Genomic DNA, 11,858 nt, shown 5'->3' with positions numbered 1-11,858 from the left:
TATTTTTCAGAGATGAGATCTGGTTTAATTCAACGATGGGGGCTAGGAGAGCTGTTGGTATTTGGGTCATGTAAATTAAGAATCAAGAAATTACATTATTTGCATCAATAAAAAGAATGTGTTCCCAAATGATCTATTGTTAAGCTGTAAACATACAGGTACGAACCGGAATAAGCTGTAAAAAGAAAAGGTCTACCTATTGTATTATGTAAAGGTATCAAAAATATTAAACAAGAATCAATTGCAGTTGTCCATTATCCATTACTTGTGAACAACGTTTATGAGTTTACATGATACAAATTCAACAGAAGTTAGAGAGAAAAAAGGGCGTAGCGCTTTGAAAATATCAATAAATACAAAGCCAAAACATTACCTCTTAATATTAGGGGTAATAGAAGTCCTTGCGATTTGTATAGAGCCTTCTTTGATTTTAGGTAGAGCTCGATGTGATTATATAAGAACGAAGCCATAAAAGAACCAAATTTCAAGATTTTTAGTTAAGTGAGAAATCAATAATATAGGCATTTAGTAAGATTATATAATCAGTATGGGTGGATGATTGAGTAATATACACGGAATTGAAGTCAGGCAAATTCATAGTAGTTTTAATAATAGAATCTCCTTATTCAGGAAACACTTCTATTTATTTTGGATATTGATTATATGATGATGAATAAGCATTTGAAATATCACAAAGCATTGCTTAATTGCTATACTGAAATTTTCGTTTCTTCTTCTCCACGTTTAAAATCTTTTCTTTTTTTTAGTTTTGTTGATTTCTATTTTTGTTATTGTTTATGGCACATAATAATAATAAAAAAAACGAATGTTTTGCATCCAATCAAAAGTGGGCTTATATTTTAACATACAGTCGTTGCAGTTTTATTTCGCGCTAGTTTGAGCATAATTTTCAGATCAGTGAGTCAAAATTATTCGCACTATTTGCAAAGAAAAGTTCATATTAAGGCGGACAAATTTTTTGATACTAGTGCGCAAAAAATGTTCATATTACATGACCTCTATTTGTTCATACTGAAAATGTATGATATATGGTATGAACAAAAAAGGGCAGCTAGTTTGAAAGTATTATTTCCGCTGGTGTGAACATTTTGACTCCATTTACTATGAACAATTAATCTCCCTTACTATAAATTAAATTGTCGCACTAGTATTAATAATTTCTTTGAACTTGGTACGAACTGAAAGTAGAAACACTGTATATTACATGCATAGATTTAAATCAGCCAAGAATATAACTAACTTACAAGATTGAATTCAATAATAAATAAAGGAGAGAAGCAAAAACAAAAATATGGGGGGAATTTTAGTGATCCGTATTTCCAATCATTTACCAAAGACGAATGACCTTAGTATTTATCCATCAGCATATACCATATCTTTGGCAGTGTTGATTCAACAAAAGAACTATTTTTTTTTTCCACAATATCCGAAAATGGAATTAAACAGGGAGGCTGATGTTAACTTACGAGTGTTGAGAGCGATAACTTTGATTTGCACTGACATTAACTTTTTAGTTTTCACTGAACAAGTTAATTTCCATCATGTTTTTTAAAATCTCTTTGATATCTCATGAGTAAAAATAGAAATGTGAGAATCTAATTACCACTTGACTGTCAATTAGATGTGTGTTCAGATTACGCTATCATCAATGTTATTATAATAAGTGTCCCACTTGATTGAAGTGTCTAGTACTTTGTGGATCTAGCATCAACTGGCGGAGCTCCTCTTTTACTCCTTTTCCTGATAGATAATATAACGAACCAGAGATGTATCATCTTGTCTAGTAAATAGTGCTTTCAAAACCAAAAAGTAACAAAAGTCACGTGTGCAACTGTATTATGTAAGCAATTGTGTTAAATATGTGAATATCAGCCTCTTAGTATAATTTGGAAAATTATATGCTAAATCAAGATCATTTGATTAGCAATCACTTGGACACTAGTATCACATAATTATAATATCCATAGACAATGTCTACTAGAAGAGAAGTTCAGATTCAAGTGTATTTCAAATGTACTTTCGTTTTTTTTTTTTTTTTATTAGTGCCGCCCACCCACGAGTGTTTTGCACGCAACCATATCTGTTCGAGGTCGTGCCACATGATCAGCCGCTAGTTCCCTGTCATTAACAATACGTCTACTTTTTTTCTTTATTTCACTCATTTTCTTTCTCATTTTGCTCTTCTTTTTAAGTTTAACCTACAACCAACTATCTATTCATTTTAAACAATTGGGTTGCACCAGCCAACCTTAAATAAATTTTCAATAACTATTCTTAATATTTAAAATGCCAGACAATAATCTAGAGATTATAACTGACAGAGACGAATCAATCTCACCCACAGGGTTTTCCACAACTCCCGAAGATTCAACCAACACCAGTTTCAGTCAGACTAAACATGATCTGGGTAAAGAGCTACCCCATATCGATGAAGTTGATGAAGATGAAGAATTATCCCAACATGAGAATAATAATAATAATGAGGAAGTAGTGGTTTCTCCTGTTACTCCAAAACGTGATACTCCACATAAAAATTTGCTTTCCCATAGTTGGCACTATGCATCATATAATGTTCCTCATACCCCAAGCAAAAATGATAATTCATCAACACCAAGTACACCATTATTGCAATCCCATTCACAACCTGTTTCCAGAAGAGCAAGTATTGATGAGATGCGTCTACCGAGTCATCAAGAGCGACTGAATTTTAGTAATTTCAGAAAATCATTCTTGATCCCAGCAGCAAAATGGGCATACCTGCCGATCTCCAAAATTAGGCGTGCAACACAAACAGTTATACCTGATCCTAATGAAGAATACAATATTGAATATTCTGTTTTTAGATCAGTCAAAGGGTTGAAGCAATTATTGACTCATAAGGATATACTTGTTCATTTTAGAGATTTTGTAGAATCAGAAACCCATAGACCATTTCAGTTCCCAGAGAATCATGTTAGCGAATCTGATTTTAAAGAATTATTACAAAGAGTTACACGAATTATTGAAGAAGACAAGATATATCCCGAGAGAATTGCTGCAGGTTCGTCAGGAAGTTATTTTGTATTTGATATTGATACGTCATTACATAAAGCAGCAATATTCAAACCGAAAGATGAAGAACCATATGGACCATTGCTGCCTAAATGGACGAAATGGGCCCATAGAACGTTTTTCCCTTGTTGTTTTGGTAGAAGTTGTTTGATTCCTAATCTAGGTTACATAAGTGAGGTAGCTGCTTGCGTATTGGATAGACAATTGCAAACCTATATTGTTCCTCATACTGAAATTGTTGAATTGAGATCACCAACATTTTTTTATAATTATTGGGATAAAAATTCTGACGTTACTAAATTGCATAAGAAAAAAGGATCCTTTCAATTGTTTTTAAATGGTTATATTAATGCCGATATTTGGTTGAAAATATATCCCATTCCAACAGGTGATACTTATCAGTTGAAGAAATCTTCCAATTTAGAAGTTTCATTGGATAGTGAGAAGTATACTTTCACTTGGAGTCAAGAATCGATGTATCAATTTCAAGAGGAATTGGAAAAGTTGGTGATTTTGGATTATTTGATGAGAAATACTGATCGAGGATTGGATAATTGGATGATTAAAGTAGAATGGAGGCAAGTGCTGAAGAATTCCAAGACGAAGATTATGAAACCTACAATTAAAATAGGAGCTATTGATTCAGGGTTAGCTTTTCCTTGGAAGCATCCCGATGAATGGAGATCATTTCCATTTGGCTGGTTATTTTTACCATTGACAATTATTGGTCAGCCTTTTTCTAGAAAAACTCGGAACCATTTTTTACCATTATTGACTTCAAAATTATGGTGGGAGGAAACTATTCCAATGTTGAAACAAGTATTTATGCAAGATAATGATTTCCGTGAAAGAATGTGGTTAAAACAATTGGCAGTATTAAAGGGACAAGCATTTAATATTGTTGAAATTTTAAAATTAACCTATGCAGGTCCTTTGGAATTGACTAGAAGAGAGAATTTATTGGTCATTGATGATATAATGTACATGCCTAATGGTAAAGGTGATTACGATTTTATGAAATCTTCCATGTATGAGGGTGATATCTTTAAGAGATACAAGGTGAAAGGTGATGATGATCGTGGTGGTGATGCTGATACTGATGCTGATGAAGAAGAACGTGTTGGATTTGTAAATGATGGTACTCCGCTATTACATGGTGAGACTCATGAACCTTATGTTGAAACAGTGGATCGAGTTAATGAGTCTGGATATGAACGAATGAATAGAGAGTTTAATTTTCAAGATGCTTTTGACGATGATGGCGATGACGTAGAAGGTCAAAGTTCAACTAAAAAGGGGAAACGAGTAGTTATAGAAAGATTGATTAAAGAAACTAGTAAACCACCGGTATTCACCTGGTGTTAGTGTTTATTCTTATTAATATATTTATCTTCAAGTATGGTTTGATAATCATCGGAATTACCTCTAAAATCATCTTCATTTATAGTGATCAATTTTTTCTGCTCTTTTAATCTAAATTGAACCAATTTTAATAATGGATATAACACAGATAATATTGGAGTTGAGACTTTATTTTTTTCAGCAATTCTCATTGGATTACCCAAAATAATTTCAAGTTCCATCAATTGATCTTTATGAACATCTATAGCCATTGAAGGAGTGTAAAATAATCCATCACCTATATGAATATATTTATCAACAAAACTTTCATCACATTCAATTCCTTCTGATTTAGCAATTGCAATAACTTCATACATTGCCGGACGAATTAAACTTTCATTACCAATATTCATTTGAACTCTATTATTATCTAATTGTGTTAATGCACAAATTACATTAAATACACTATTATAAATCAATTTTTCCCATCTTCTTTTTTGTACATTTGTGTCTACTTGAATTGAATTTTTAAAAGGATCATCATTTTGATAAATTTTAATAAATTCTTCAATTTTTTCTTGTGAATGTGGTTGTCTATTATTTTCAGATTTAAAATCACCTAAATAAACAAAATCTTTACCAGGATTTTTAACATGTCCATTAATATAAGTAGAACCAATTAATGTAATTCCACTAAGAATAATATGGTTAGGATAAGCTTCAAACATTGGATTTTCAATACCTAATCCATTTTGTAATAAAATAATAACTTCATTACCTGTTTTAATTGCAGGTTTAATTATTTCTTCACATGTTATTTGTCCATCAGGAATATTTTTAGTTGTTAATAAAATATAATCAAATGGTCCAAATTCTTCTTGGGCATGTTGTACGGATTTTGCAAGATGATGTGGTTTCCAATTAGTTAATTTACCATATGTACATGAATCAATTGAATAACCTTGTTTATTAATTAATTCATAATCTGATCGAACAACTAATGTCACGTCTGATTTGTTATTTTCTGTTAATGCAAGTGCTGATATAGTTCCAACACCTCCAGATCCAACAACTAATACTTTAGGTTTTGACATTTGTTTGACTATCTTGGACAGGAAAAGGGTTATGAATTCAAAGTATAGTGAAACCAGAAAGCAGTGAATGACAAGAGAGAGAAAAGAAGAATGGTATTTATTTTATATTCCTATTGGTAGTTCTATTTTTTTTTTTTTCTTTTCTTTTCTTTTCGTTCATCTGGACGTGGGGAACTTATTACTTGATTAACAAATCGCCGTTTGCGGAAGCTAATCCCGAAATCTTTCCTAATTGAGATTGAAGCGAAAAATAAGAAAGAAAGAAGAAAAAAAAAAAGAGAGCGCTTATCGAATACTGTTTTTTTGGTCTGGCATACACTACCTCATCTATTATGACTATTAACTTAGATCTAATACTGACTCAACAAATTCACCATGACCATTATAATCATAATAATCTTTAGCCTGTATCACTTTCAATTCGAAATATTTCATTGTATCGCCATTATTCATTTGGCCTGTTATTGTTTTATGTCCAGCTCCTGGTGAATGCTCTTCATCTTTCAAAGCTTGTTGAATTCCTAATCTATGAGTCAATTTTAATGTCTTGGCCATAATTGTCAATACTTGATTGACAGATCTACTCAATCTTTCCAGTTCATCAACTATACTCTTATTCTTTTCCATTTTATCTAATAATAATGCAGAAAATAAATCACCAACACCTGTGAAATATGATTTTATAGTTGGAACACTGAACACTTGTATTGGATGAAACTTTGTTGATATCACACAATGAATATAATCATCTTCAAATATTTCACCAGAAACTGATGTTACAACAACATAGGGTATGTTAAATTCGTCATGTAGTGTCTTTATGGCTTGAACCAAACTATACTTGTTTGTAATTTTGATATTTGTCAATAATTCCAACTCAAATTGATTTGGGGTTATTATATCCACAATTTTACTTTTTAATATGGATTTGTATTCCTTGACACATGATTTATCAACATATAAATAGTTGTTATCTCCCATAACTGGATCCAATAAATAAATCATATTCAGATGTAACTTCTTAAATTCCTGTACATATCTATGAGTCATGTATATCAAAGCTGAGTTAGGAATATACCCAGTTATAATCGCTGAATATTTTATATTCAATCTTATTAACTGTGATAAGATTTCATCTAGTTCGTCTGTCAGCAAAGAAGTCCCAGTGAAAGAACCATAACCTGTATGATTAGAAAAATTCACGGTATTTATATTATCAACTTCCCAACCTTGAGTTTGTAAAGGGAAAATGGCAGCTCTACCTCCAACATATCCATGTGCAACATGTGATTGAATAGATAATACTGATTTCATATTCTAATAGGAAAGTGATGTGAGGATGGTTGAGTTGTTGAATAATTGAATAATGAATCATATTGTAAAATTTATATCAGGAACGAGAAATCCAAAGAGAAGAAAAAAAAAAAGAGTCAATAATTAGTCGTGTGTGAATGCCCAAACGATCTTTAAAAGTTTAACAGTGGTGGTGGGATACCACGGATTAAAAAATTGAAAAACTTTTAGAATGAATTATACCACACGAGGGAATGGAAAGCTGGACTTCTAACATCATATCTTATTTCTTTGATAGCCATGCCATTAAATAGACTTTAGAATGATTTGAGAAAGAAAAAAAAAAACATCTGTCAATATGAGACTTCATTTTTCATTTATTTTTTGTAAAATTTTCGATTGAAAAGGCTAAATATTTTTTTAGAGGACCCTCTTTTCCATGGAAAAGTTTGAATTTCAACAAACAACCATAGATTGAATGTAGTAGTTAGTCGATATTACATAACTTTGATTTATTGTAGACTCCTAACATCTGCAATAATTGTATGATTACTTGAACATTATTTAATTATCTCCAGCCCTCCCCTGAAAAGTAAGGGTCAACCACAATTGAATTCATGTGGGCCTGTGACAGGACAATTGGGACTTGTTGTACATCATTGGCTAGAATAAAGGTCGGTTTCAATTATATAATTAACCCTTAGTGCTACACTATGTTACAGGCAGCAACCCACATGTAATTTAGAGTTTGAAGTTAGAATGTATCGAAAATCCCTTATTAATCTCTAGTTGAAGGCAAAGTAATTTGCAACAAGTGTTTATGTTTCAGATCTACATGATTACATCTAGCTAATTGGAATAAGGGATATGCTTTTTTTCTCTTCAAAATTGTTTAACATTTTGGCAGGCGTGAAGATGAGAATGAGTATCAAGATATCGTTGATCATTTCTCGATATCTTTTCCGCCAATCCAAACGCGTTATTGAAATGAGTAAAAAATTTTTTCATTAAAGGATATGATGACGACCATGGTCCATGAAGAATGAAAATGTTAACGGCTTTGGTTTTTCTTTTTTTTTTTGTTCATTTCTGTGTTTCTTCATTACGGTAAAACTCTCATTGGTATCTAATCCACGTAATTCTCCAGCTCGGTTAAATTCAGTATGCCTTTGTGAGCTAATGACAAGAGTATTCTAAAAATACTTAAGGGAACAAAATAGAAGGGGTAAAAGAAGAAGAAGAAGAAGAGTAACATTCCATTCCGTTGAAGGAAAGGGTTCAGCATTGTAGAGCAAAAAAAAGCAATTTTACTTAAAATGAAAATTTCAGGTGTCGGCAATGGAAGCACCACGAAAGGGTAACAAAAAAAAAAGCTACACTTTGTATGCAAACTAAAATCAAAAGCACTCCAAGCGCAAAGCATCATTACACTTTAAGGTTATTTAGATTATTGGCTGATGAAAAAAAAGTGAAATATAGGCGGAAAGGGAGAGCGGATAGAAGATGGTAAGGTAAAAAAAAAGTTAAGCGAAGGAGGTGGCGGTGGTTTGTTCTAATATTATTTGTCTCTACTCTTTGCTTCTTCACATTTCTGATAATTATTATGATGATGATGATGATGATGATGATGATGATGATGAAAAAGTTGGGATCAACAATTTTCAAAAATGCATATGGGGTAGAAAAAGAATAAAATTGAATAATAATTTCTATTTTTAATGTTTCCTTACATTTTGTATTTGCAAGTATAAGAGAGAATGAACATTGAATTAACCTAATGAGGGCAAAGACGGAAAGGAAATGGAAAATAACGATAGCTTAGACCTTGCATCTTCATGGAAGAAGAAGAAGAAGAGTACATTAAGTTTCACAATACTATCTTGTAATCGCGGGTAGATGATTTTAGTGTGAAACTTATTCATTCTGCCACAATCACTTACTTGGCAAAAGGCGTGTAAAACAGACCAAAAAAATGAATAGAAATTTTGAAAGGGAGCTCTTTCATTAACAATAAAAAAAAAAAAATTAAACGGGGAGCTTCGTATAAAATTCCACACTCCTTAAATTGGAGGGGCATTGTTTTATTTTAACCATTTTAGAATTTATGATGATATACACATTGGAAAACAAACTCGCGTCAATAACCAACGATATCTCCCTTAAACTTAAATGAACAATCTCTATTAAGATTATATTATTCTCTCCATGTTAGTATTATCTATTCAATTGTTTTTCTTCTTTCTTTCTTTGAACTCGACTCCATCTGGATCAGAATACTACAAGTTCACAAAAATAGGTTGTATTGAATGACCGTTATTCCGCATTATACAAAAAGAAAGAAAAAAAAAAGGACCAAGAGGTAAAAGTTACATTGCATAACGAACATGGCTCAAAAATCACTAAAGTAATATTCCCACCACCACTATCATCATCATCATCACCATCATGAATTTTTTTTCCCAATGATATCATTTCAAGTAAATAATATTTAGCCAGAACGAAAGAAAAGAAAAAAAAAGCAACTTAAACTTAATCTGTGCAACCTAAAATAATGTAAATTATTGAAATAGATGGAAAGAAGGAAGTGAAGGAAGGAAAGTAATAAAAATAAAAATTCCCATCTTCTGTCTACATAATCCTAGAATATGAAATAAAATAAAGTATGGTTTGATTTGTTCTATTATGTAAAAAAGTAACAATGATTATTATCTCGTATTGCTAAATTTATTATCATTCTCTTAATTATTACCACTTTCATTAAGGCAACATTTTCATGGTAGCAAATAATAATAGTTTTCTTTTTAATAAAAAGAAATCATGAACATGAACATACACAACAAAGGGGGGGAATTGAAGAAGGAGTGAAAGGAGTAATGAAATGGTTGAGAGTTTATACAAATCGAGGCATTGTTGATACAGAAGGTAGCTAAGTTGAACTATTGGTTGGTTGGTTGGTTGGTTGGTTCAACAAGAAATAGAAGCCATACCGCAAAATCAATGGGCATTTGTACACTACCATCAAAGGAAAATTCTGAAACACAAGTTGATGATTCTGGAATGTAAAACGATACAAAAAAAATAACCATACATGTAAAACTGAAACGGAAGTATTTTCTTATAGAATTTTAAGTACAGTTTTTGTATTATTTGCTCAAGAAAAAAAAGTAGATGCGTTACAAAGACGCCTATGTGAAATATTTCATGCATTCGGGTACGGTGAATAATTTTTTCATTTCTAAAATTCTATAATTATGAAAGATGGGTGAACTTTCTAATAACTCTCCCCATCTCTTCAATTGTACTATAAATATCCATTGAATTCACCCATCAAATTGTCACTTTCAATTTTCTTTTTTTACATCAACAATCTTAAAGTTTTTTTTTAAATCATTATTAATAGTTGAGATAAACAAAAGCAACTATTTATTGTTTGGTGTTGATAATCTAAAAAAAGGAACTTTGAAAAAAAAAAAATCCACAGTCGCTTATATAATCAACGCGGAAGTTACACGACCAGTTACTATTTTTACTACACTATCACTATTTACTGATACTACAATTTTTGTTTGCCTTCGTCCTCGTGTTTTAGTTTCTACTAAATTTTTTTTTTGATCCTACTTACACGTCCCCCACAAACAAATCCTTTCACACACACTAATTGTACTGTGCCTCCGAGATCGACAAAGACAAAAAAAAGAGGACAACGAATCAGCTTTTTTCTGCTCCACTACAAATAGTCTATCAAATTTCCAAGTTTTAGAATTTTTTTTAATTCACTTCTAATTTTTTACAACAACATTGTTAATTTAGAAGAAAGTCATATAATATCTTTTTTTTAATTGAAATATGGATTCTACTGATATTATGAGAGAAGATTCAGCTTCTACTCCTACCACCACCACTACTACTACTACTACTACCACAAATACATTGGATATTGATCCTGCCACTTTTAAATCTACTTTGCCTCCAAGAAAAAGAGCAAAGACTCAAGAAGAAAAGGAACAAAGAAAAATTGAAAGAATCTTGAGAAATAGAAGAGCAGCTCATGCCTCTAGAGAAAAGAAAAGAAAACATGTTGAATATTTAGAAAACTATGTTTTGAAATTAGAAGAGAACTTGAAAAAGTTGAATAACAACTACAATTCTGTTTTTGATCTATTATCCAACGATCAAAAGTCTTTAGTCACACCAAAATTTGAATCATTAGAAGATGTCACTGATTTGAAAGAAAAGATTCATGCTAACTTGAATGGTTCTAGGAAATCAAACAAGAAGCTGAAAGATTTAGACGATGAAGAGGATTTAGACGACGAACAACAACAACAACAACCACAAGAAGAAGAAGAAGAACAACAACCACAACCAGTTTCTAAAAAGAGAAAACTCGAGTCTACAATCAATACTCCTCCTCCATCATTGTCCTCATTGTCTCCCATGACAACCACCACTACAAATACCTCCCCTTCTTCTCCTGAAATCACATTAAAAAAAGAAAACATACATGATGATATCATGTACATTACCAAACACGAACATCCACAACAACAACAACCACTAGATGATGTCTATAATTTAAAGACAGAAATAGAGGATACCTTCTGGAATTACCCATCCCCAATATCATTTCATGATTCCCCACTACAATTAGATATGGAATCTTCTTCCACTTGTCCAACCACAAACCATTCTATAGCTGATTTAGCAGCAATCAGTCTAGCCAGCAGAGCCAATAGAATCGTTTCAGTTGGACTTTGAAGATTTCTTTTCAATTTTAGGTGACGGTGAAGTCGGTAAAGTCTAATGGCGCTCCAAAGAATTCATGATCAAAAATTCGAATTTTTTGTCGTATGCGACGATTCTTTATCTTTTGTTATTATTATTGTTATTATTACATAAACAAATGAAATATTATTGGGGTTTGATATTCTTATTTTTTTTTTTTCAGCTTTAACCAATTATAGATAGTTGGTGAAGCTAGTATTTAATTAATTTTTGGGTTTTTTTTATAGGTGTCTAATATAAGTTTGAAATTTATAGTATTCTAGATAAAAATTG

General features: G+C 31.5%; 4 protein-coding genes across 4 annotated transcripts; 2 read left to right on the top strand and 2 right to left on the bottom strand. All coding sequences in view use genetic code 12, as the record gives it.

Moving 5' to 3' along the window:
• Nucleotides 1-2,307: 2,307 nt before the first annotated feature.
• On the top strand, nucleotides 2,308-4,437 carry CTRG_04279 (1-phosphatidylinositol 4-kinase; the record flags this gene model as incomplete). Its single annotated transcript, XM_002549936.1, has 1 exon — nucleotides 2,308-4,437. One exon carries the CDS (start codon nucleotides 2,308-2,310, stop codon nucleotides 4,435-4,437), a length of 2,130 nt encoding a protein of 709 aa, XP_002549982.1.
• CTRG_04278 (uncharacterized protein) lies at nucleotides 4,434-5,507 on the bottom strand (the record flags this gene model as incomplete). The annotated part of the gene is made up of 1 exon (XM_002549935.1): nucleotides 4,434-5,507. The coding sequence occupies one exon, from the start codon at nucleotides 5,505-5,507 to the stop codon at nucleotides 4,434-4,436; it is 1,074 nt and encodes a 357-aa protein (XP_002549981.1).
• Nucleotides 5,508-5,846: 339 nt separating this feature from the next.
• BUD16 (putative pyridoxal kinase) lies at nucleotides 5,847-6,821 on the bottom strand (the record flags this gene model as incomplete). Its single annotated transcript, XM_002549934.1, has 1 exon — nucleotides 5,847-6,821. One exon carries the CDS (start codon nucleotides 6,819-6,821, stop codon nucleotides 5,847-5,849), a length of 975 nt encoding a protein of 324 aa, XP_002549980.1.
• Nucleotides 6,822-10,646: 3,825 nt separating this feature from the next.
• HAC1 (transcription factor) lies at nucleotides 10,647-11,558 on the top strand (the record flags this gene model as incomplete). The annotated part of the gene is made up of 1 exon (XM_002549933.1): nucleotides 10,647-11,558. One exon carries the CDS (start codon nucleotides 10,647-10,649, stop codon nucleotides 11,556-11,558), a length of 912 nt encoding a protein of 303 aa, XP_002549979.1.
• Between the last annotated feature and the right edge of the window lie 300 nt (nucleotides 11,559-11,858).

This window comes from Candida tropicalis (genome assembly GCF_000006335.3).
Source record: "Candida tropicalis MYA-3404 genomic scaffold supercont3.5, whole genome shotgun sequence".
NCBI lineage: Eukaryota > Fungi > Ascomycota > Pichiomycetes > Serinales > Debaryomycetaceae > Candida > Candida tropicalis.
This window is presented reverse-complemented; position numbering and strand designations above follow the sequence as displayed.